This window comes from Embiotoca jacksoni, unplaced genomic scaffold (assembly GCF_022577435.1).
Source record: "Embiotoca jacksoni isolate LCO1_2020_lvr unplaced genomic scaffold, fEmbJac1.0.p SCAF_13, whole genome shotgun sequence".
NCBI classification, from domain to species: Eukaryota; Metazoa; Chordata; class Actinopteri; family Embiotocidae; genus Embiotoca; species Embiotoca jacksoni.
In genome coordinates, this window is record NW_027185263.1 from 1,734,036 (window position 1) to 1,761,400 (window position 27,365).

At 40.6% G+C, this 27,365-nt stretch overlaps 1 protein-coding gene across 4 annotated transcripts in view; it reads left to right on the forward strand.

Annotated features, from left to right (window-relative positions):
* Window positions 1–27,365, forward strand: part of cadm1a (cell adhesion molecule 1a) — a 331,329-nt gene that overhangs the window by 238,516 nt on the left and 65,448 nt on the right. For all 4 annotated transcript variants that reach the window (XM_069145843.1, XM_069145844.1, XM_069145845.1 and 1 more), the window contains exons 3-5: window positions 8,504–8,650; window positions 25,049–25,201; window positions 26,126–26,263. In XM_069145843.1, coding sequence (XP_069001944.1) covers window positions 8,504–8,650; window positions 25,049–25,201; window positions 26,126–26,263 — 438 coding nt within the window. The remainder of the gene's footprint in view (window positions 1–8,503; window positions 8,651–25,048; window positions 25,202–26,125; window positions 26,264–27,365) is intronic.

Below are 27,365 nucleotides of genomic sequence, written 5' to 3' on the forward strand. Positions count from 1 at the left end.
TTAATATCTTTCGATTGGTTGCGGTGATCGCCCGCTGCGCGGAGAGCGGCGCCCACAAATGTTAAACACCTAAGTTAAGAAAACGCAGCGTACTGTACGAGATTGCGGCGCGTTGCATCATGTTTCTGATTGAGACGGGGCATGAATAAATGCATGTTTGACGGTGAATCTAATAAAAAATGCAGTACTGGTGCTATTACTACTAATAACACCGCAGGGAGAGGTGGTATGGTAAAAAAATAAAAAAAATAAAAGAAATAAAATAAAGATACATTAAGAGGCTGACGCCTGGATTAATATTTGATATGTTCGCCAACCTTTTTATCTGTCAATCTTGTGTACAAGTGTTCTTTTATGTACAGAAAGAAATCTACAAGCCGAGTGAGTCAAAGAACATCCAAGATATGGTTGCCGATGGAGTTGGATATCTGTATCTCACATGGAAATCTTTGACGCTGTCACGGCGTCCATCTGTGCGACCTCAGTTAATATGCATACGTTTCTTACTGAACCAAATGGAAATATGCAGCTGTTAGCCAAATGGAACATGGCATTTATTTATTTTTCTTCTTCCATTGCCGTCTTAGTGAACTTGGGCCCCGGGCTAGCTTTGTACGGTGCAGTGTGGAGTGTCATTGTCTTGACAACTTTAATCTCCGATTGGCTGCTTGGACTTTTTGGAGGCGGACGGCCGAGGGCTGAAATCGAGCCCCGCTTCAGCGCCACGGGCCAAATATGTTACCGGCCGTCGGCAAACCTCGAGATATTAGAGGTACATAACGCTCGATGAAACTTAAAAGATGCAATTTGACTATTCAACTTCACATATTCGTATTTATCATGGTGCAAAATGCTTTTACATGAATACAGAATGAATTCATCTTAAATGTTTTATATCTTTGTAGAGTCAAAGCTTTATTACTTATTTATGTCACGCTAGCTTCATCTAAAGGAAGATATTTAGATTTTCATAATGATTAGAATTTTCCAAAGCATAAGATAATTTCTTTGCACCAATTTGTTAGCTTCCAGACAGCCACCGGTGTCTTTTTGTTTCATGATGCTTTGATAATCAACTCACAAACACTTGGTTGTTGTTGTGATGAATAGCTGCTGGTTGGTTTGACGTTATTGTGATACAATAATGATTTAATGCCGAAGTCCCCGTATCGAGACAGTACCACGATAACCTGCTGCGATATCTGTCTGTAAACATGTTTTTTGAAAAGAAAAGGAGCCTCGGGTGTTAATTGTTAAATGCCATTTAAACACAAAAGGCTACGAAGCCCCTGAAGGGTCACGGTGGGAGCTTTTTATTTTGTTATCCTGCAGTACTTCGGAATATTTTTTTACATTACCCCTGATCCGTAGAAACACTCGGTCCAGTCCAACGCGCCGCTCCATTTATAAAGCGGTACGCTGCCAGGTTATGAAAACACTCTGAAGTTGCTACAGAAAGGATGGATGATGTGACACTTTACATAATGCATTTATTGCTCATTACTCAAAGCGCGGCGCTCTGGCACTATACAGCCACTGGCTGTGAGCACAGCTGCAGCTGCTCTGCCCGGCTGTGGCTGTGGATATGATTACTGCTCACACTATGGCCACACTTCTGATTCTATATGTGATGCTGTGGATATGGCTGCTCTGATGATAGGTTACTAATGCAACTCAGGAGCTCGGGAACAAACTAGCGACAACTCGCAGGTATAGAAAACCTGCACATAGTTATTATTATACCTTCTAAACGTACCGGTGCTCGGCAGGTGGTCGTAGATTGAGGGTCTCCAACTTTGTTGCAGTGAAACAGATGTGAGCCTCTTCCAGACAAAGTGGATGGTTGTGAAGGTATTTTTTAATGCAGAAAAAAAAAAAACAGTTCTGAGAGCAAATGTCTTGCACTGCAATCAAAAATCAAGTTTGTAGGTACAAATGTATGAACTGAGAATAACATTATTTGCCTTGACAAACAAAGTTGCTCTCACAGTTTTGTTTATATTTGGTCACAGAATTCGGAATTTAGTCCCGCCCACTACATTCAACTCAACTCACAACTAAAAAAGGTTTTGATTCGCAACCAAAAAGTTTAGTTTCATAAGCAAAATTCTGGAATCCTTGACCAAAACTAAGAACTGTAAGAGCAAATTAATTTGCAATGCAAATTATTTCTCCTCCAAGTTCATATTTTTACTGACAAACTTGATTTTTAATTGCAGTGCGACAAATATGCTCTCTAAACTGTTTTATTTATTTTTGCTTGCATAATAAAGACACAAAAATACCTGAAATTAGATGCTGGTACAGTATATGGTTTGATATTCAGTCTTATTCATCACTTACATGAGCAGGGATCCGTTCCTGCATCGATGTCCAAATAATGCTGGAACTAAAGTTTTAATTAAATAAAAATCCTGTCGAGCAGCCAATTCAATTTCCAAATGAATCTAAGAACAAACAAACTGCATTTCAACAGTTTTCATCTGTTCCTCAAGAGCAGCTGCATCACGACTGCTAATGATGATGCAACTGACAAAAAATAAAACAGAATAAACACTCGTTCATATGTTTCCTATCAGCCAAGTCTGTAAGTTGGTTTCCATGTTGTCGTCACATTAATAAAAGCCAGTTCATCTTCGGATGTGAGATGACTATTTGGGAAAACATTCAACATAAAATTGCCATTTCGGTATTTCAACACTGTCGGCGAACAATAACTTTGCGGTCATTATTACATGCTTTCCTCTAATCAGATAACACGTCCAAGCAGCTGCTGTGGTTTCTGAATGTGGAGTCTGAGAATATCGTGTCAATAAAGCCGTGATTTATGTCGTCTTCCTGCCCTTATAGAACAGCGCTTCCTGCAGATTATTCTACTATTCCCAGTTTCCAGGCGGTATATCTCATTTTGCATAGGAAATTGGAAAGATGTGCCCCTCACAGCGTTGCTGAATACTAACACAGCGGAGAGACTGAGGCAGACGTGTGTCCGTCTCCTCGTCCGTCCAGTGGACACACGGACGTTATTTTTTTGTGCGTGAATGCACCAGCATCATTTCTAATGGAAAAGGCTAATTAAGTGATAGATTTGAAGGGAATGCATGATAAGTGCAGCTCTGGCCAGCAATTATAAATCACTCCCACCGTCTCTGATGTGCCATTATCATAATGTGTTTTTCAGTTATGAAACTTTATCTTGTACTCTTGTCACACGGTTGTTCATGACTGTCAGTGGTGACTAAATGTGTCTCACTAAGAGCTTCAATGTTTGCAGGAAGTGTTTAATTCGTCCCGTCGCCCCACCCTAAACGTCACACTTCCTGGTGAGCCGTCTCTCCTGAACAGCTTTCAGACACCTTTCATAAAGTCCTCGCAGCTACTGAAGAAGTTCACAGACAATCTGCGTGTTTATACTGAGACCATAAGGAAATATTTTGATGCATCAGTCACGCCGACATCCAAACAGCTGTTTATTTTGCACAAATGGACGAATTAAATATCCCAGAATTTAGTCATAATTACTTTCAGGTGGTCAAAAGGATCTTTGGCAAGTTTATTTATTATTTGCATGAAGCGCAACAATACTTTTTTATATAGAGGTCACCTGACCCTGTTAGTGCATTAGAAGTATAATTAATGACCATAAACAGCAAGAATTACTTGTTTACCATCAATTATCAAAAATTTAAATTACCTTTGTAATCAGTTAGTTTGAAAGATATCAAAATAACAAACTGAATTCAAGTAACTGAATTTAAAACGTACTACTATTTAAAAATCACACAAAGCATTAAGTCCGACTGAGTTGCTGCTGCAGTTTTATTTGCAGATTGATTTGAAAACTCTGCTTACGTCACCTCAAAATGACAAATTAACGGACAAAGGAAATATGTAATATGTTAAAAAAAAAACACAAAAAAACCCCGAATACATTCAGATTTCTTAATCGCTGCAACATATTTTTTTAAATGTACATAATGATGTACAATTTTTGTGATTGGAAGTAAACAGACTAAAACTTTCAAAACCTTTCATATTCAACGGATAATAAGTTACAGGACGAGAAGCTAAAAACATCATAATGTGATAATATCAATAATAAACTGTGCTTGTTACAGGCCTTGACCCCTGTTATCTTTTCCTTTGACCTCCCTTCAGGCCATTCAGCCTAGAAATACACTTAAAAAAAAAAAAAAAAAAAAAAAAAAAAAAAAAAGCTTCCTGTCTGACATTTAAACAGCCTTTTCCCCTCCGTGATGTCAGAAGTGCTTTTCTGAGGCCGGTCTGACGGTGTCCTCGGCGGGCCACCGCACATGCTTGTTGTTGGCCATTAATTAGTGTAAAGCTCCTCCACCTCCGCGCACCATCTTCCAACATGTCAGACTTGTTTATTTTGCACAACAGGAACAATTAAGCAGCTGACAGGCCGGCCACCGTTTGAAGTCCTCCCTACTACCTCCACCGCTTTAAAACACAACTTAGCAGACACCTTGCAGCACCCTGCTGCTGCCTTGTAACCTTCAGCGGGTGCCTTGAAATGCATTTTGTAGTATGTAAGCGTATTATCATAACCAGATGCCCACCCTGCCGCCCACCTCTGCACGTCTTTGAAAAATGAGGTTCAGTGTTGAATATTAAAGGCGGCGAGGTTCATTTATTTAGGGCTGTGTTCGCGCCACCAAGGGATGCTGATTTGAATCTCGTTTGTTAAGCTGTCTCTCCTTATCTGTCAGCATCAGAAGATGCAATTTCTCTCTTCCCACCTCATCCTCCTTGTCTTCTAAATGGCAGGGATATTTAGACGTGCTTGCCAACTGAGGCATGCAAATTAGCAGTTGATGTTTCTTGCCGTTCTTTTCGTTTCTTTTCACTTTTCACCCCCCCCCCTCCCCCCCGCCCCCACCACCACCACCACCACCGCCGCCCCTGAGTCAGTCCTATTTGCCTCTCTGAGAAGGTGCATTTGTGATTCTATTTTCATAACCATGTAGGAGGAAAGTATAAGTGGGGAATAGGTGGGGGGGTTGTTCTCAATACGTTTTCTCTAAACTTCAATTGGAAGCATCTTTTTGTTTGGTGCATCGAGAGGAGCAGTCTACATTTATTTACGCGTCTCGATGTGAAGCATTAACGTGAAGCCGCACACTTCACGTACACTTTAGCAGAGCTCATTCACAATTAAGTGTGAATACAATACTGATCAAATTTACAAGATCAAGCTTGTATAATGGTATACATACATAACAGAGCAGCTAGCGGATTTAGTTCTGTATATCAGTAAAATGTTCCTGCATGTGTTTTCGGACACTCGCTGAATGTAAAGACTGTACAGCAGACTGCAGATCAGTTGTTGCACTGAGGCCCAGAGGCCTTTAATCACAGTTTCAGTAATGAGTTTTAATTTGAGTTAAAAAAATGTAACAGCTTTAGAAAAGACGTCCCAGATGGACGCTGCCTAAACAGTTCACCGCCAGATTATGTTGGGTCCTTAATGATGTAACACCATATCTACACAGAAATTGGTCTCACACTTGAAAAGGACAGTTTATCCAAAGGCACTGAGGCGAAACGGGCTTTGCACCGGAAAAAGAAAAAAAGAAAAGTTGTGTGTGAAGACCAGAGTAGTGAAGAGGGCTTAACGTTGAGCTCTGTGGAACACCTGCTGAGGCTGGTGGTGGATGTGTGCTCACCTACTCTGATAGTTTGAGCCATGTCACTGCAGATATATTAAGTACAGACAGATGAGATATAAAAGTGTTCGTAGCTTCTGGGTCTGAAAAATGGTTCCGATGCGAAAGTGCCTTAAGCTGCAATACCAGCGAGTGCCACTAGAGGCCGGCTCCAAAAAGCCTCCGGCTCCATAGACTCCCATTCAACTTCTCTCATGAAATTCTATTAGAAAATAAGCTTCAAAAAGACCTGTTTTGGGGGCGTGTCTGTTTGATTGACAAGCCCGTGGTGCAGTCAGGTTCCAGCTATCGGTGGGCGGGACGTAGTATCGTCTGGTTTCCAAATATGGTCACTTCCTGCTCCAAACCGCTTCAAACCAGCAAAGACGGCGACGAAAATAATCCAAACGGAGGATTCATAAAGGCTGTTCACAAACCAACTGGTGACGCCACTGCTGGCTGCTGCTTGGTTCAGACTCACAGGAGGTGAATTTGAGACTTGTAGAAACTGAAAACAGAGAAAGTGAGAGGTTGAACACACAATGGATAAATACACCTTAAAACTGGTCAGCACAAACCGGCCTGTAGTACATCACACCCTGTACTCCAGCGGGCCCGGCGGCTTCCTGTGAGTTGAAGCTGCGGAGGACCCACCTCACATTGTGTGTGTGTGTGTGTGTGTGTGTGTGTGTGTGTGTGTGTGTGTGTGTGTGTGTGTGTGTGTGTGTGTGTGTGTGCGTGTGTATGTGCCTGGCAGTCCTCAGGCAGTGAAACACTGACAATGGCTTTATTGTTGTCCTTGTCAAACCTGGCAAAGAAAGTGCTGAGTTCTCAGCCAGGCTGGCGTTGTCGCCGGTGGATTTTCACAGTAAATTTCTGCTTTCCTATTTATAGTCCGTAATGGACTTGATACTTTGCTACATCTGCCATGGATTGGAGTTGTTATTTCGTGTCCCCTCAGTCTGAAGTTTGTGGCTGTTCTTGGCAGCTCTAAATCCTCTCTTTAATTTGGCTTCAGCTCAGCAGTGAGCTGCGGCAGCGTTTGACTAAAAGGCTGACTTTACATTTATATATTATTAGATTGTTTTCCTGTCACGTTGCGGTGACCAATCAGTGGCTCAGGATGATATTTGTTTTGGATTGAATGAAGAGCTGCAGCATATTTACGAGCTGCCAGGAGGTGGTGCATGTCGGACGTTCACCTCGGTGACCACACAACCTGCCTGCGGTTACGTTTAGCTATAAAATCACTCTGTAAAAGGTTCAGGAAAGACTTTGTCTGCAGTTAAAAGACTTTGTCTTTATTAAACTGGACCACAATCTTTTCCCAAACCTTTACAAAGTGCTGCCAGTGCACATTAAACATAAAATTGAATAATTCTGCAGTCACCACAAGTAAATACTGCATTGTGATATCTGATATTGTGGGGAAAAACAAAAAAATGGTCAGTTAACATTTTACAGATCCACATTTTTGTGACTTGCCAAATGTGTTAATTAATAATTCCTCAATATACTAAGAGAAAAAAAAAAATCAATCCAGTTACAAGTATTCTACCATTAAACATGTGTTTGCTGTTTCAAGGCATTTGTATACAACATAAGAGACACACTGATCAAAGCAAATTGATGTTTCTGATTGGCTGCTTTTATAATTCATGAGGTGTCTCCTTGCTGCGTTTCATATGTAAAGATAAAGACGAGATACAGAAACAGACGAGTGTGTACTCCTGCAGAAAATCCTGCAACTGTTTTTTATTTTGTTTATATTTTACAATGCATTCCCTTTGTTACTGACACAGCATAAACATCTCAGATACAGTTCGCAGATTTCCTGAACATTTTATTTCATAATATATATATATATATATAGTCCATAATTCTGTGTAGCCTGGAGCGTGTGTGTGTGTTTGTTTGTGTGCACTTGTGTCTCACAACAACAAAAAAACAACAACATTGCGCTGGGACCGACATAACTAGCAGCCACCACTGGCACTCCGCCTGGTTTCGGTCTTGCAGCGATCATTTAAAGTAAAGCAAAGCCACTCAAGGCTCACCATCAGCTGCAACAATAGATTCCAGCCCAAAGCAAAAGTCTGAGACGTTATTACTGTAGTTTTTCAAATCAAAGCAGCAGAGAGCTCGAAAGAAATCCATTTATCATTCTTCAGGCAGAGATATTGTTTGTGAAACAAGGAAGTGCAGCAATCTAAGAGGCGGCTGATGACCGATGCCGGCCGTGACCAATTTCCTCTGAAGCCCCGCAGGGCGGCCGAGCACCTTTATTTATAAGTAAATAAGAAAAACAGCAAAGTTTGAAATCCATGACATAAAAAGATCAAACACAAAGTGTGCGCTTCAAGTCTACGGTACTTATGATCCATTGGTTGCATATGTGTGAAGCTTATAACCACATTTTTGTATTCAAATTATTTTGAATATCTCGAGGAGGTAAAGTAACGATGTAATTCAGAAGTAGGTTCATTATTAGAGGAATGTCTGAAAATGGAGATTTGAGGAAAAACAGCAATGATCTGATAGGTTGAAGTTAGCCTGTGATAGATGTGTTTTTTGTTTGTTTTTTAAAGTGCCGCCTTTTTTCCGTTTCCACTGTCGACTTCTCAGATGCGTCTATGAAACCGACCATCTGTTGCGTCAGGTCGCTGCTCTGTCAATCGCCTCGTGACATCTCACTTATCGCCTCCATCTATCTACGTGATGACGTGCTTTCTAAGAAACAGCATCTTCTACTTTATTTTCAACTGCCCTGAAAAAACCCCGCTAATCTTAAATTGTTCTTGTCTTTTTCTTTTTTCTTTTTTTTTTTTGTCCAGTGGTGAGTCAGAACCTGGTGACGGACAACGTGTCGGTGGTGGAGGGAGAGATGGCGATCATCAGCTGCCGGGTGAAGGACAACGACGACTCGGTTATCCAGCTGCTCAACCCCAACAGACAGACCATCTACTTCAGAGACATGAGGCGTGAGTACCCAACTTTACTCGTTTCAAATTGGAGGACAACAGAACAGACCATTTATATTCAGCGTATTTCAAAGCATCCAGTAAGTTTTAACTTTCACCAACTTGCCAAAGAGAATCCAGCGTTAAACTAAATGACACCAACACCCAACAGGCTGATAGGATCATTGTTGTTGTGTTGGTTTTGGTTGTTTCTGTTTTTTAGCTTAACATGAGGTCAGAGTTTGTCGTCTGTTTCACACAAGAAATTCATAAATACAATATTCGATGGCAGGAAAAAGTGAACACTTAACAATTAGCAGATTTTCTGCATTTTCATCTCAGTGTAGATTTGTATTGAAATATATGGTGCTTTAGCTAATTATACACAATTCTAATCCTCTGTGTCTTTATTGAACGCATCCATTAAACATTACGGAAAAACGGAAACCTTATTTTCAATAACCAGTCAAATCTTTCAGAGGAAAAACTTCAAACACAATTTTCTGCTGCAGATCAGACCTGTAATACATTCAGGAACCATTTTTCCTGAAAGAACGTCTTCAGTTCGTCTCCATCCTTCTTACGTCTGATGTGATTGACTCTCTGAGGTCTTTCCAGTTTCTCTGCTGGCTCTGACTCGGTCACTCCACGAGGTCAAGTGTCTTAATTTGAAGGCCCTCTGTAGTAGATTTACCTCCACGTTAGACGGCCCACTGCTGCATCCACCGACTTCTCCTGAGCTGCAGCTTCCAGCCGGCCTCCCTGACATCCTCCTGTATGTTGCATTCATGCATTTCCTCAACTTTAAGGTGCAAACATCACCACTAATCTTTCAGACTGGATGTCTGTAGAAAAATATTTACCAACACAATCTTAAATAATAACATTTGGAAATCAAAGGTTCTTTTCTGTGTTTATATTCATATCTAAATCTGCCTTTCCTTATTCATAATTACAACTTAATGATGGAGATATGACCGTATTTGAACACAAATGTGTGTAAATAGCAGATAACTCTAATAATAATTAGCTGTATGTATATCTGGCTAGCTGAACACTTTTACTTGCATCACAACAGTGCAGCATTTGAACTGAGAAAGCTTTAACGCGAAAAAATAAATAAAAAAAATGCTCTTGAGCTTCATAATAAAAGTGGAGGATTTTCCTTTTGACCTGGCGTTATGCTGTCAGGGTATTTTTACACAGACATAGTTATGTAATCTACTTTTATTATACTGTGATTGTCTTCGGAGAGCAGAGAAGAGGTTGCAGATAACAACAGACACTGTTTCACGTCTCCATGGGATTAATATCAGATTTATTATAATATAAAACATTTTCAACACAGTCGGATGACAAGTCATTGATGTACTTTATATTGGTTTGTTTTGCATGCAGCAGACGTTATATGTATAACTGTACGTATACATTTAGTCCGGCCATAATGAGAACATGAATATCAACTCTAATTTGAACCAAAGCCTGTGAATGGAGCCAATGTTAAAGCTGCATAACATTAATTAACATTCCTTTACATTACTTGCACTTGAAGGGAGCTGCATTAAGTTTGACCCACATGTCTGCAGCCAGATTAACACAGAATGAGGTTAATACAATACACCAACCGTGTTTAGCTCTCAGCACATGTGCTTTAATAATAGCAGCTCATGTCCCTAAACATTTCCTGACCTGCGTGTTTATTCTCATCCCGTCCAATTATCGTGTCACCGCTCTAATTAGCCGTGTTTAGACCGGACGCCGAGTCTCGTCTTTGCTTCGTCTTGCCACTTTTTGCTCTCTTTAATTATGTGTTTCAAGCCTCCCTGTGCAGCATGTTGACCTCCTTATGAAATACTAAACACCTCAGTAAATATATTATGTAGTAAAAAAAAAAAAAAAAAGTGCTTCCTGATGCAGTAATTATTTCGGTTTATTCTTTATATTACTTTAACAGTTTGCATAGTTTCCAGGCCCCGTCTGCCATGTTCATGAACAAATAATTTGCATGGGCAACTTCATTTAATGAGGAACAATCTATAACTACCAGCCTGGTTAGAATTGGACATATAGTGGTGTGAAAAAGTGTTTGCCTCCTTCCTGATTTCTTATTTTTTTGCATGTCTGTCACACTTAAATGTTTCAGATCATCAAACAAATTGAAATATTAGTCAAAGATAACGCAAGTAAACACAAAATGCAGTTTTTAAATGAAGGTTTTTATTATTAAGGGAGAAAAACAATCCAAATCCACATGGCCCTGTGTGAAAAAGTGTTTGCCCCCTAAACCTAATAACTGGTTGGACCACCCTCAGCAGCAACAACTGCAATCAAGCGTTTGTGATAACTTCCAACGAGTCTTTTCCAGCTGTGGAGGAATGTTGGCCCACTCATCTTTACAGAGTTGTTGTAATTCAGACACATTGGAGGGTTTTCCAGCACCAACCTCCTTTTTAAGGTCATGCCACAGCATCTCAACAGGATTCAGGTCAGGACTTTGACTAGGCCACTCCAAAGTCTTCATTTTGTTTTTCTTCAGCCATTCAGAGGTGGACTTGCTGGTGTGTTTTGGATCATTGTCCTGCTGCAGAACCCAAGTTGGCTTCAGCTTGAGGTCACGAACAGATGGCCGGACATTCTCCTTCAGGATGTTTTGGTAGACGGTAGAATTCATGGTTCCATTTATCACAGCAAGTCTTCCAGGTCCTGAAGCAGCAAAACAGCCCCAGACCATCACACTACCACCACCATATTTTACTGTTGGTATGAGGTTCTTGTTCTGAAATGCGGTGTTACTTTTACGCCGGATGTAACGGGACACACACCTTCCAAAAAGTTCAACTTTTGTCTCGTCAGTCCACAGAGTATTTTCCCAAAAGTCTCGGGGATCATCAAGATGTTTTCTGGCAAAAATGAGACGAGCCTTAATGTTATTTTTGCTCAGCGGTGGTTTTGGTCTTGGAGCTCTGCCATGCAGGCCATTTCTGCCGAGTCTCTTTCTTCTGGTGGAGTCATGAACACTGACCTTAACTGACATCCAGTTCTTTGGATGTTGTCATGGGGTCTTTTGTGACCTCTCGGATGAGTCGTCTCTGCTCTCTCGGGGTAATTTTGGTCGGCCGGCCACTCCTGGGAAGGTTCACCGCTGTTCCATGTTTTCTCCATTTGTGGATAATGGTTCTCACTGTGGTTCTCTGGAGTCCCAAAGCTTTAGAAATGGCTTTAGAACCTTTTCCAGACTGATAGATCTCAATTACTTTCTTTCTCATTTGTTCCTGAATTTCTTTGGATCTCGGCATGATGTCTATCTTTTGAGGATCTTTTGGTCTACTTCACTTTGTCAGGCAGGTCCTATTGAAGTGATTTCTTGATTGAGAACAGGTGTGGCAGTAATCAGGCCTGGGTGTGGCTCGAGAAATTGAACCACAGTTAAGTTATGTTTTAACACTTTTTCACACAGGGCCATGTGGGTTTGGATTTTTTTTCTCCCTTAATAATAAAAACCTTCATTTAAAAACTGCATTTTGTGTTTACTTGTGTTATCTTTGACTAATATATAAATTTGTTTGATGATCTGAAACATTTAAGTGTGACAGACATGCAGAAAAATAAGAAATCAGGAAGGAGCAGACACTTTTTCACACCGCTGTATTTAGGGACTTGAAGAGAAAAAGCAGTTGGTTAAATTCAGGGAAAGTTTTTGGTCTCAACTTCGCCTTTTTTCAAAATGTATGAAAATAATTCAGAAGATTTTTCAGCAGCTCTGACGACATTCGTTCAACAGGCCGTGACCCTCCGTTTGTGTTGTCAGCGTCCTTCGCTTTCCACGCACAACCGTTGACCCCGAGCGGGGGCACATGAGGTCGTTGCGCCTTTAATCCCTCTGGAAATAAAAACATTTTAAAATCACCGAAATCAGGGCAATCACAACAGCGCCTGTTGTCATAGCAACAGGCGGAAAAGCGTCAGACAACAAACGTGAACGTTACTTCCTTCTAATTTACCTGAAAAACAAACACGGTGGCTTCAGCGCTGCCACGGAGTTATTTTAGCTTCCTGCTCTGTGTTTCGCTCCTCTTCCTCCTCTTCCTCTTCTCGCTCCTCTTCCTCCCCCCGCTGACCCGTACCGAGCCGGTGTGTTTGTGAGAGTGTGTCTCTAACCTCACTCCCACACACTGGCACCAAACAAAGATGCGTTCTCCATCATATTATGGAAAAGCAAAAAGAGACAGAGAGAGGCTGAGCAGAGAAAGAAACTCAGATTTTTTTATTCTGAATTTTAATAAAATTGTTACAACCCATAATATATATTCAGTCAGTATTAATGAGCCTAACTTTATTTTCCTTAAGATGTATGCGTTGACAACAAGATTTAAGCATACTTTAAATAATATCTCCACGAGCCTAAAAATGATCATTAAACATTAACGACGATGTACCGAGCGAGATTTGAATAAACATTTTGACAGATGAGTATTTGAATAAGGAAAACAAACAATAAGCACCGGAGCGACTGAGGAAGTGAGTGTCTGTCGGTGAACGTGCCGGATATTTAGCATCTGTTTGAGACAAACTAAAAACAGTCTAAATGTTGGATTTACATTCATCAGGTGGTCGGACACACAACTCATCATCTTGTCTGCCACATGCAGATGTTATGATGATGATGATGAAAAGCAGCTCTTTGCTAACATGAGTCATAAAACCTTAAGCTGAAGAGATGAGTTAGTTTTTAAGTCTTTAAAGCAAATATGGTACAATACAACTGGAATATATGTATATTAAATTCATTTAACGCACAAAGAGTGAAACTTCAAACTTTTCAAATACCCATTATAAACTATCCTCTAATGTTTAATTTTACATTTCCTTTTGATGCAACACACACTTTCCTGTAACTTTTACTATTGATTTATAATTAATTGACATGTTCATACATAACATGTTCAGCTGGATCTCTCCTACAGGACACAGCAGATCTGATGGTTGCAGTGCAGATACTTTAGTTGTTGTTTTGATCTTTGTTTGACCTCATAATAATATTAATAATAATAATAAACTTTATTTGTATAATACATTTCATAGCTCAAAGTTCTTTACAGCGAGAAAAATGGCATGCAGTGTTTCACATAAAAAAAACGATGTGAAGGAATATTTAAAGATATAGAAAAGAAATAATGAAATGCATAAAGTTAAGCACCAGACAAAAAGTTCATAAAATAAAATCGAATTAAATAAAGCAGAATAAAGCCACATGCATTTTGAAGTGCAAAGTGCAGCTTCAGGAGTAGCTCGTTAAAGGCTAAAGTAAAGAAGTGTACGAAGACATACTGTACCTTCCCTCATAACCTTTCTGCATTGTGTAGATGCAGTGTCAGGCCCTCCCTCGCAGTCTCCACCCCTCCTCCCCCTCCTCATTCATCGACTTTCAAACGCACCTTCCACACCCGATACAAGGGCACGCTCGGAGAGAGCGCTCATACGTATGCTAAACCGAACTTGGTATTTATCTGCTGTTGTGCCGAGCCGACTCCCACAAGCTGGCTGTCAAGGGCAAGATGTTCTTCTTTGACGGAGGAGGGGGGAGGGGGGCTCCTTGATCTCCTGTGATCCCTCCCAGGCATCTTCGCCGGAGCTGCACCGCTTCATTATGACATAACCTCCACCAGGCAGCCTCCAAACAACATCGGGCCCCCCCCTTCAAAATATCACATCTGCCATCTCGGTCTGAATCCTCAGCGGTGGATTATGTTTGCGAGTGTGAGATGGAAAGCAGGAGAGGGTAAAGAGACAGGGAGGGAGGGGGGGGAGGGAGGGAGGGAGGAATGCTTTGAAACTGGCTTCAGTTAGTCACAGAGGAGCCGGACTGTTGGTCATCCTTCTGTTCCACTTCATGTTCACTGAAAGCAGTTCTTCTGCCCTCCGTCGGCCACTTTATTCACGTTAATCCATTTTATTCAAGCTGATATGAGGCGAAGCGTGTGTTGCACCACTTTCTAGATTCTTTACAGCACCGCTGCAGGTGCTCACAAACACTGTGTTTGTGTTTTGTGTATTTAAAGGGCTGTGACACCGATTTAGGCCCAACCCAGTTGTCTCTTTTAGCAGCGCCCTCTACTGGTTAAGTTTTAAACCACCTGCTGCGTCAACAGTAGCCACAATTCTCCTAAATGAAGTATGAATACATTTGTCGGCGTCAGGAATTTGATTATTAGATTTATGGAAATGTACAGTATGATGACATACTATGATGCGTGTCTCAGAGAATCAGCTATTAATGCTCACAAACAAGACTTTATTTAATCTACCCGAACCAGAAGCAGCTTTATGATTGAAGAGCTGCGCTTTCAGATTGCAAAAACATTCTTGAAAAAAAATCTGTTTATTCACGTCATGGACCATTTTTTCATGTTATGTTGCTTCAGTTTGCAAAGCATTATTCCACCAATGTTTGGAGGGCCAGTTGGAGGGTTCAGGCGACCACTACCTCCTCCATCCCGACAAGGAACGGGACACGCTACCCTATGAGGGGCACCTGCAGAACGGAGGGGGCGGGGCCAGGTGTTGTAAAACACCGGCCGGCACAGAGACAAGCAGCAGAGGCTGAGTTTAGGCATCGCATCCTGAGTTTATTTTAGTCTCCAATGAGTCAGGCTCCAAAAAACGCTGGAGCTTACGTTACATTGCATACAAACACAATTAAGACCTCCCTGCTGGTAAACAACCACATCTGCCAAACTCCAGGAGTCACAACCGGAGCGTGCAGTTTGTTGTTTTACCGTTGCAAAGTCTCAAAAAGTCTCGCTGAGAGAAAATCAGCTATTTGTCCGCACGTAACAAAGCTCCAGAGGTCCGAGTGTGTTCACAGGCCGACTCCCTGCGATGAGTAAATGAATGTGTGTAAAGTCGATTGAGTGCTTCCTGACCCGCAGTTCCCAACAGTATCTAATATAAACAGTATATCCCAGAGTCCACCAGAAGACCAGTATCAGAGCATCGGGTTGGTCATTTTCACCGTTTACATCCGCGAAAAGACAAACGTACGATGCTTTACTACCAGACTTTGTTTTCTCTATTGTTACCAACCAGAGTGCGGACAGATGGGGATGTTTCCGTGGAGCAATGACCTTTTTAATATGAATACTGCTGCGCTCCGTTCAAAGTCAGCCGTACTAAACGCCCAGCTGGTAGCTTGTAACTCAAACCGCCATATGTTTTAGGGAGAGATATTACATTACCAACATCTTATCAACAGCTTATATTATGTCAGTGACATTTACATAGTTTAGCTTTTTTTCATTGCATTAATATTCAAATTTAGCCAACTTAAAAAAATTTAAAAAAAAAACTTAAAAGTGACATGAGATATTTGACTTAACACATACCCTTAATTCGTTTTTCAAATTTGGCATATTATCTTGAATTGTTCACCAGACATTGATGTTTCTTCTGTTAGCATTAACAAACATCTGTTTATGCTGATATTCAAATTTATCTCCTTACGTCAACCAAATTCACCATTTGTGAGATTAACCTCGACCGCAAGACTCATTTTCACAGGTGCTGAACTGTTTGGCCTTGTGGCCTGAATAAAAGAGATGCAGTCATTCATCTAGTGACGCTAGAATAAACTGCAGTGTTTGACATATCGGGCTGCCTTATCGTCCTGTGTGTCCCTTTCATGTGGACATAAAGCCACAGGTCCACTTTCCTGATATGAGGTGCTCAAGCAAGGACAGTATCTGCTACTTCAAACACACACACCCACATGGTCACTTGTGTAAAAGTGCTAAGAAGGGCACTCGCACACAAACACTTGGCCGTGTGTCCTGTGGAGGAGGAGGAAGAGCTGCAGCTTCTGTAGCAGCGGGCGATCGGTCCGCCGAAGGCCGGCGAGGTCCAGGGTCGACAACCGCCTCACGAAAGCAAAATGTACGACGAGACACAGCCGCGGAGTATCGATGCGATCTCAGATCAGTTTGCAGTAATTGTATTAGTTTGATGTTGTGGTGCATATTTGATCCAATGTGGAATTAAAAACAAATGATTTCACATGTAATTTGAAGTGAAGTCGAACTGCAGGAATATATGCAGCATGGTTTAGTCGGGAGTTCAATACAAAAAAAAATAAAACACGTGGGAGACTTCATGAAGACAGGAGAGGATTCAAGACTGGTACCCTCCTGTAGACTAGACAGCTGCCTCACTGGTGAGGAATTTACAACAATTATCCACGGAAAAAAACAGACAGCTAAGTGGTTCGGACGATTATCTGTGGAAACTGATGTTTCTGGAGATGTCATTGCATGATGTCAACCGCAATTAATGGTTGCTGGACAAGAAGAGAAGCAATAAGAGTATAAAATTCAACTTCCAAAAAAATGTGAAAAGGAGCGTGCCAGCACATTCTTTAGATATTAAATCAAAATATATATTGTTGGGATCAGATGGGGGTCCAGTTTCATGTACATGGAGGTGGTTTCTGGTGTTTTGTGCTAAAAGAAAAAATATCTCCCGGTCTCAAGAAACTTGGCAGGATAGGAATTTTTCCAACACAACAAAGATCCCAAAACACGCTGAAAGAATCACACAAGAGGAGACTTGAATCCAATAGAACACCTTTGGATTACTACGAAGTGGAAATTTGTTGGACTTTAAATGCACAGACCTTTCTCATTTACATGCTCGTGTCATGGTTCTGTTGTATTTCCTGTTTTACTTCGTAAACCCTCACTCGCCTGTGTTTTAGTATACTTCACTTGTTGCCCTTGTGTTTCCTGCCCTAATTAGCTCAATTAGTTTCATCTGTCCCTCGTTGTCCTCCTCTCCCCGGTGTATTTAAGTCTGTGTGCTCACCTGCTCTCGGTGTCGGTTTGTCGTCTCTGTTCTTGAGTTCAGTTTCCCTCCTTCTCCACCTCATTGTTTCTCTTCTCTGGGTCGTGTTTAGTGTCTCCATCTCCCTGTTTTCTGTGTTTCTTTAGTTTCTCGGGCTGCCAACAGGCTGCTCCTCGTTATTCGTTTTCCCGTTAGGTTTTGAATCTGCAACCTTTTGTTCCAGCTCCCTCGGTTTGGTTTTTACTGTGTGGTTTTTTTTGTGTCAGGAACCTTATTTTGGGTTAAACCTGATCTTATGTTTTGAACTCCACCTGTGTAAATGTACTCACTGAAAATGAGCTGACAGGTTCCCCTTAAACAAAAAAAAGATGAATGTTGAAAGTAGGCAGAAGTGTGTCAACGTATATCCATGAAATCAAAAAGCAAAGTATTTAAAAAAAAAAATTGAAATTAAAATACCACACTGGGCTTACTGCCATGACAGCCACCATATTGGAGATAATAACCATGTCTCTCTGCATCACACTAGTCTACTTTTGCATGTCTTTAACAAGAAGGAAGTGTCAGATCATCTTCACATTTGAAAAGGGTATATCATGTTAATGTCAAGTGCAAACAGAAGGAGGGAGTCCGTCTGAAACGGGCCGCCTGAGATATACGGGCCTTTCAACTCACTCTCGGCTCTGAAGTTTTTAAGGAGCTCTTCACATTGTGCGTCTGTCGCTAAATATGAGAAGGCGTTTTGTTGAATTTATAGTTCGGTTAAACGGAATCACAGCAACAGAAACCCCGATACGCTGCAGTGGTATCGTGTTCCCGATGCTAACGTGACGGGCTTCTTTTTAGAGAAGACATCGAACAACGCTTTGAACTTTTGCTAAAAGCTTGCTTCCTTAACCTAATGTACAATATTGATGCTAAAATATCTGAAGTTACATAAAGCCGGTGAGGTCATTTCAACAAAATGTATGGAGAGAAACCCGACAAATCCTCCTTTGAGCAGCACTTTGCGACAGTGGAAATGGAAAACTCTGGCTAGATTTGTAAAAAGAATAAGCAAACAACACCAGATATTTGTTTAATGTTTTGTGTTTGAGTCACAGGGTACGTTAGCACAACCTGACAGACAATATTACATTTGAGGTTTAGCGAGATAAGATCTCAAAGTGATCCGCATCGGGAACATCAGCGGTTACACGGCGTAATAATGGAATTCATCCTAAACAAATAGGATAGAAATAAGAATGTAATAAATGAAAATGATATTAACATACACGTCGGGAATATCAACATTAATATGAGAAATGTTTTACTGGAAAAATCCAAACGTAGGGTGCTTTCTATAGAAACAGACCTTATTAAAAAAGAAAAAAGAAAAATCATGCAAATCAGTGCAAATACATCCTCAGCTGAATCTCAGAACCGTGTCAGAGGAAGAAAAAGACCCTCTGAGTCTTAACAAGTCCAATATTCTGGATTTAGGCAGCGACTATGGTGCCAGGAAGCCCGAAGCTTCACCTAGAGTGGGGAGGAGGTTGGTTATGAGGGTGTAATTACCCCCGGCCCACCCCATCTCGCCCACTCTGACACCCGATAATAAAACTTTGATGTGTTCCTCTCAAAAAGTAGCAGCAGCCACTAATCACAAATGATTGCAGCCACTTAGGCGAGGCACACTCATCATCTCCTGCTCTCTCTGGATGGGAGTCATCCTCGGCAAAGGCTGCAGAAGAAAAACTATTCAAATGAAATGCAGCTAAAGAATGAAGATTAATCAAGAGAGAGGGGGCAACACAAAAGAGCAGGATGAATTGAAATGATGCAGTCAGCGGAGGTGAAAAAGAGGACGGGGGGAAAAAACAAAAAAAAGCCGGTAGGGGATGTACTGTCTGCAGCCCAATCCTCTTATGTTTTGTTTTAAAGTTTGATTTTAAGTCCGGTCCACTTCTACCGTTTACTTCCAGGTACTATTCAGAGCAGAGATCCTGACAGTGTGATGGATGATAGCTTTTCGCACTCTGTTTGGAGACAACTGACCTTTTTTTTTTTCTATTTCACCTCCAACTGAATGCAATTTATGGCCTTTCATGATAACTCTAACACAGGAAATATATAGATTTTTCGCCAGTCAAGATGACCATCTCGTGCATTAAGGAAGAAAATGTAGACAAGCTGCTGATTCACTTGTGACGACAATCGATTCTCGTGATCAGAAAAGCGCATATTCATGAGATCTTGCAATTTGCAATCATGTAAATACTAATCAACTGTTAAAGGCTGATTTTTCTATGTGAAGCCTGCAGATTCATCAGAAAACCACCACTGGTCATGTGGCCTCTGCAGTTACAACCGTGACACGCTGTAAATCCCCGCCCATGTGTTCGAAGTGTCCTTGAGCAACACACTAAAATTCTCCATCACCATCGGTGTCTGAGAGGCTTTTGAAAAGTACTTTGTCCTGCTCAGGGTTGAAAACGTGCCATCTTCACACAGTCCATTTAATATTTAAATGTGTAAGTGCTGACTGGTAACTCGAGGTGGGCTTGTCCGTCATTCAATACTCGTGTAGCGTACGTTGAAAGAGCTCCTCGACTCCCGTGAAGCTAAACGTCTGCAGAGCGCCTTCGATAGAGCGATAAAATCCAGAGGAGAGCTGGAAAGCAGCGGTTCGCTGTTCAGTCCATTCGGCACGTAAATCCACACGTTTAGTTTACACTCTGCACTTATGTCACGCTGTTTACCGCTCCGACAGTCATTGTCGACACTGAACTTGTTTTTCCTCTGGCGGTCCTTCTGTTTGTGTTTTTTTACTCGTTTTCATTCATTCGGAGTGAAGAGCGAATCATGTTCTCCGTACTATAAACATAAAAAGCACAGAGTGCTCGCAGCATGCGGGAGAACGGGCTTCATGGTGTTTGTCAGCAGTAATCAGAGAGGCCCGGGGACACGGCTCGCGATAACCAGAAGAGGGGAAAGTTGACAACCTTTCCGAGTCTCCTTGGCTGCACGTCAGGACGGCTCTCACTGTACCGGCTTATCGCCGCTGCCTTTAAATTAGCCTCGTCACCGTCAGCTGTGAAAAAAAAAAGGACACATCAGATAATTTACAGCCTTTCAAGAGTTTGAACAGACTTCTCTTATCCGCAGACCTGACTATCAACTACCTTTGTCCGGCATCTGCGATGTCCTTCTTGTGCTATCAGATATGACGGAACAAGAGAGGAAGAACAGGGCAGAGAGAGCATACAGCTAAAGGTCACCTCCCTGGGTTTTTTTTCTGCCCGGTACACAAAGAGAAGTGAAATAATGTCTGTATTGGACTTTTGCGTGCGATGTAACCATAAAATAACCGTCTAACCGTCGTCTCCGTGCCACGACCGCTACGTGTTTATTTTTCCCTGACATGTACCACCGTGTTCAGTCCTGCTGCGTTCACCAGGCTGTTTTCCATCACACTGTCCTTGTATCTCTTGGAGCCTGCAGTGTATGTCCCAAACCTTGAGCGTGGGAGAGGGACTGTGTCCTTGCCACGGCGCCTCAGTGCTTCTTTTCAACGCTTATTAGAAAGTATTTATTTATTCCGCTCATGCTTATGCCACAATGCCTGATTTAGAAGTGGCACATAAGAGGATTATGCCATCTTTGAAAAATTATTTTATGAAATGGATTATATCTGATTGACGTGGGTTTCTCAAATTGTCGATGCACCAAACATTTCATTTAGATTTTTAATGGATGTTCCTCATCAAACAGCAGACAAAGTTGTTTGGGATTTCACTGGCTAAGGCCTGGCAGTTACTGAAGACACGGGTGCAGTTTGTGTGCTTGTGGATTGGTTACAAAATAATCTTTAAAGAAAATTGACGACAAGAAATTTCCACAAAAAATGATTTAAAATGAAGCTGTTGGCAGCCAGTGACTAGTTGTTGTTGTTGCAGATGCGTTTCAGGGAATCTTTTGTGTTATTTTGTTAATTTCTCATGAACGCTCAATCACTAACATGATGATAACGTTTTGGTCCTCCAAATTAAATACACGTTATTTGTCCTTGAAAACAACACATATTGTTAAGGAAATTAGGAGTTGATGTGCCAAAGTTTTGTTGACCCATTCCTCCACCCCAACCTCCTGCCTGCATGGACTTTGTTGCTCTCCCATCATACAGTAATTACCGTGGCTTCCTGGGTGCTTTTGTCCGCTGACGTCTGTTGACTGAAAATATGACAAGCCGGACAGATACGTCGCTCACAGCTGGACAAAAAAAACATGAACAGTTGTTTACATCAAAGTGTAAACAGCTAAATGAAACACTTATAGTCAGAGAAACACAGTTGCAGCAAAAAATTATATTTACTAAGATTGCAGTATGACGCTCGCTGGAGATTTTTTTACACACCAAAGCATTTTCCAAGAGTCTTGTTGAAATCTTTGAGACAGACAAGCATCCGAGAGAACACAAAACCATTTCATCAGTTGAGTTTTGCAGTTGCTTTGCATCTCTTCTTTAAAGTTTTGCCGACTCGCACGGCTTTCCCTCTTAAAGCTTACCCAACATCCTTCAGAATAAGAGTGAATGTTGAAACACCCGAACACCACAGGAAACTCAGGTTGTTGTATGGCAGAGATGAAATGATGCAGAAGGGTCAATATTGAGCCCTCCGGCTACTTACTCCATCACAGTTTCATTTCCAATTCGGTACGGAAAAGTCGAGTTTTATACCGACGATACCATCTTCTACTTCATCTTGGTCGCTGCAGCTCGGGGCCTCCCAAAGCTTACAGTCTGGTCACCTACACACCTCTTTTATTGATTTCTGAATTATTCTAAACTCCCTTAAAGACCACGTGAATGTATTTCCTACGAGCACAGTGTTATAAATATTTGGTTAGAGAGCAGATGCAGTCTCATGTTGAATATCTTTCTGAAATATTGAAAGATTATATTCCAACCAGAACATCCTGTATCTCCTTAAAAATACAGAAAATACTTTGTGTCTTTTTTCCTGAATAACAGCAGTAAAAAAAAAAAAAAACCACGATGTCCCTTTAGAGCAGCTCTGCCTCTGAAAAACAGGTCAGACGTTTTTTTTGTTTTTTTTCAGTGCATCTGTGTACTCTAGCATCGGTGTGTTTGATTCTGGGAACATTTAATTCAATTAAATAATTAGGATTAGAGTCTGACCTCTCATTTTAATGAGGGCTAACAAGGCTTTTGAATGAGCTACACTAATTAGGGGCATATTATTCATCTGCCACAAGAAGAGTTTCATTGTGCTCAGACAAAAGAATCTAATAGCAGCACTAATAGAACCAAGCATTTAAGTTTGTCTTTTTTCCCTTGTATCTTTTTAGTGCTGTATGCAGAGGAGCGAACAATTTGCATGAAAAATAACCTTCCTGGATGTTATATTGTCACATTGCTGTTTTAAATTGTTTTCTCTGGATTGTTTGTACTACCTCTGAGGTATTTGTTGTCGAATTGTGAGCCGGCTTCTTTCTGGCAGTAAAATCAAAGACACAGAGGAGTGGGGAGGTAGCAGCAGCATCATATCTCTTGTACATCATGGCCACAGTGTTTTGTCTTGGGGATTTTTTTTTTTTAAGTAAAGAAGTGCATAGATGTTGAAATAGAATTTTTGGATGAAAATATCTTTCCATATTTCTTCTGAGGTGGTCTCCATGCAGCCTGATGATAAACTACGTCTGATGTTCTGTTCTTAATGAGATGAATCAGTTTTGTTGATTAGCATCGCTGTCGGTTTTTCCTTTGTTTTTGTTTTTTTTGTTATTTTTATCTTACCATGTCTACCTCGTAACATTAAAAGCAGATACTGTACAGCCATGCATCAGCCATCATCTTCTTCCTGTTTATCATCTGTAAAATCGAAATGTAGCCCGACGGTTTTTCCATCAATTAATGTCTATTTTGAGGTGTTCGGTGTCAGAAGTCTCCATGTTTAATGCTTTAAGCTTTTAAAAAAGAAAAAAGAAAAAGCCAGTGGATGAGTGCACTGATCTAAGAGAGAGCAGAGTGCAAAGAGCCCCGAGTTGCTGTCAATCAGACCAGAATTTATCAGCACATTGAAGGGGGGGATGGAGATGGGTAGGCTTTCATCTTAACCACATGTTGTCATTCCACATTACAGCTGATAGAGTGTGCTTAGGTAGGTGGGCAAACAAGATGAAAGTGACTGCAGATGAGGAAGAGACAGGATTTATGGATTTATCCTGGATTCGTATAGGTCAACTGAAGGACATCCGAGGATGAGGTTCCTCTAAATACACACAACGTCGTCAGCAACAGGACGGATCCACTGAACTGCTTTTTTATTTCTATTTTTTTGGTGAAACAAAAGGCGGTTATCAAAGTGTGAATTGTGTCTTTGATTTTTCCCTCCTTTGTTTTTCAGTGCTGAATACCGTTACGTCACTTGGCTCTGTGATTGATTGCTGACTAATTAGACACGGGAAGATTTTTTTCTCTCTGGAAAGTTTCTTTGAAGCAGGCTTGAAGTTGTGGAAAGCAGAAACGACTGGCAGCATATTTGTCCATAAATACTCTGAAAATGTATTTTACGAAACCAAACGTTCACCAAGAGGAAGCAGAAACGCCTGAATGGTTCTCGGTTAACGATAAGAGCTGCAAGAAAGACAAACACCAAACCTTCATTATTTTTATGATTATTTGTTTAAAGTAATAATAATAAAAAAAGGAATTGTCTCGTATATGATTCATAAACATTCCTAGAGAGTTTGATGCAACACAATGAACAGCTCCACAAGAGTAAAATACAACAAAAAAAAAATGTGTCTGCTATAGAATCGAATTAGCTAAAAATATACATGACTGGAAAGTAAATGCTACTAATTTTGTCACGTTTATGATCGTAGTATTGATGTGGGAGAAAACAACATTGATTTTCTGATTAATTTAAGAGACAATTGACAGGAATATATACAAATATGTTGCTGTTTATTATATTAATGTGACAATAAACTAATCTTTGGTCATATGTAAGGCAAGAGTTGCAGATATTTCCAGGCTCTCTTTCTGCTTTTTGATGATTTTCTGCTTTTATAAGTCTTATGTGATAGTAAAACTGAATGTCTTGTGTTTTTGAGCATCGGTCATACAAAAGTAACTTAATTGCATTTTTTTATCTGTGAGAAAATTGTAATTGATTTATTAATTAAAAAATTTGTCTTTGACATTTCATGGTCCAAATGTTAATTAAGTAAATAATCAACACAGAAATGAATGACAGAATTATTGTTAATTGCAGTTTTTGACCTTTGGAAATCTTTGGCCACATCATGTGTGTGGGAATATGAAATAATGACATGACAGTCTGATAAACAGCAACAACAACACTGCATTATCTTTTTTTTTCTTTTTTCTTCAGTGCTGACTAATAATGAAACCAGCAGAATGTGATGATGTTTGACTTTTCCATTTTTGTTCTGCCCCGCTAAAATAGAAAAAAGGGTTGATTACAGTCTCCATCAACTTTTATCATCTGCTGTTCATGTGTCTCCACGTATGTAAATCTAAACGCTGTTGTGTTTGTGTGTGTTTTTGTCCCTCAGCTCTGAAAGACGCTCGCTTCCAGCTGGTGAACTTCTCAGACAACGAGCTGCGGGTGTCGCTGTCTAATGTCTCGCTGTCAGACGAGGGTCGATATGTTTGCCAGCTCTACACAGACCCCCCGCAGGAGGCCTACGCTGACATCACCGTGCTAAGTACGGCAACAAAACATACATAAACACACAAAACACTCGATGTTATCGGCGGGAGGGAGGAAACGTCTGTTAATCAACATTTAGACTCGCGGCGCTGCAGCGAAGTTTGAAACAGGCGGATCATGTTTTCATACACGTGCTCACATCTTTCCATAATGTTGTGTTTAAATGAATTAATGTACAGAAAAACAGGTCGCGAGTACGGCAGACCAAACACACTTGAACGTAAGCCTTATATTATTATATATACGTTAACGATATGAACTGTATTTGTGTAGAAGTGTCGAGGTATTTGATTTTATATGTGGTGACATCATTTCTAGCTCTTAATAAGTGGTGGGAGTTTTTGGAGTGGAGTTTTATTTATTTATTATCACACTTACAGGCCTTGATTCAGTCTGAGAGTAATCGGGTTACACCGCTTTAAAACTCAGTGTTTCCTCAGATGATTAAATTAGTTTTTTCCTGTTGACTTTCTGAATGATGACAAAAACAAACTCTATATGTTGCTGCGGTACCAAATTTATCACTTTGACACGCACATGACTTTTACATTATACATTATTTTTCCTTTTCTTACACTTTACATAACTTTTGTAAATCTTGCTTGTAGTTAGACATGTTTATATTTGTGAAATATAGTCACACATATGACCAGATATATTCTAAAAGGTTCATTTCATAAGTAATTTAAACGAGATCCATCACTTTGCACGTGTGATGATAATTTCAGTATTTGGCATTTTAAGCAAATTCCAGTTCCAGCTGCACTTTCCTGTCATCTGACTAATTTTAAAAAAGCTGTTATCTTCCCAGCATGCAGCGCTCCAGGTGTATTCAGTATGTTTCCTCAGTGTTGACAGAATTGTGTGTGTGTGTGTGTGTGTGTGTGTGTGTGTGTGTGTGTGTGTGTGTGTGTTGCAGTTCCTCCCGGTAACCCCATCATCGAGGCCCGCGATGAGGTCCTGAGCGAGGGCAACGAGACAGAGATGACCTGCACCGCCATGAGCAGTAAGCCCGCCGCCACCATCAGATGGATGAAGGGAGATAAAGAGCTTCCAGGTAGGTGGTACACACACACACACACACACACACGCACACACGCACACACACACACACACACACGCAGAGAAAATCACAATCATCAGTCAACATGCTTCCTCAGTGTGTACAAACACTGTACATCTGTATGACAGATTGTGTTCTTTAAAATATGATCTGTCGCCTCCGAGAGAAACGTTGACTTTAAATAAACGTGCAACTTTACACGAAGCTTGTGTGCAAACAAAAGAACAGCAACATCCTAGTTTTGCATTCATTTAGCTGAATACCGTTAGATATATGTGTATGTATAAATAAATCCAGATCATTTTCATGTGTGCATTTATTACTTTAAATTCCTTTATATCAGCATCTTGAACCATTTTGAAGAAATAAGAGACAGACAGACAGACAGATAGATATTGGCAGCATTCTTTTTAGCAGCATAAAAATAATTACAATTTATAAATATAATGAAATATGCATGTCTCTGTGCAAAAACTATAAACACTAAAAACATTATTGCACTTTTCCAAAGTTACAGCAGCAGCAGTTTAGTCATTGTTTCCCCAGGGAGGAAGGGTAGGTGGTTACGTGGGTTCCTGTTACGCTCATATTGGACCAAAATGCTGGCGCTCGATCAGAACTGAAAGGTTTTTCACAACAAATCAGTGGCTGACTGACAATAAAATAATCCTGCTCTTCTTTGACTAAAGTTTGATCATGACTGAAAAGTTATTACTGACTAAAACATTACTAAAATAAGAAGTTATCTAAATATGACGGAAAGTGAATGGACTTCTGATCTCGGGACTAAATCTGTTGTTGAGGTTCGGAGGATTTTACTGGTTAATAATTAAGAAATGGTTTGAAAAAAGGACAAAAAGTCCACTTCAGGAAAAAAAAAGAAATGGTCTGATATGTCCGAGACGAGGCTAAATAGTGTGTCCATGACAAACCACATGTCACTGCCGGTAATCGGGGAACACTGGAGTCGGTTTTTGGAGCACTACTTTTCATTGAATCTTTAATTTAGCAAAGAAAAATAGTTATTTCAGGTCTTGAATATCTTCATGACAGCATCAACAGTTCAAGTACAGGCTGTGTTTGATGTGGAATAAAA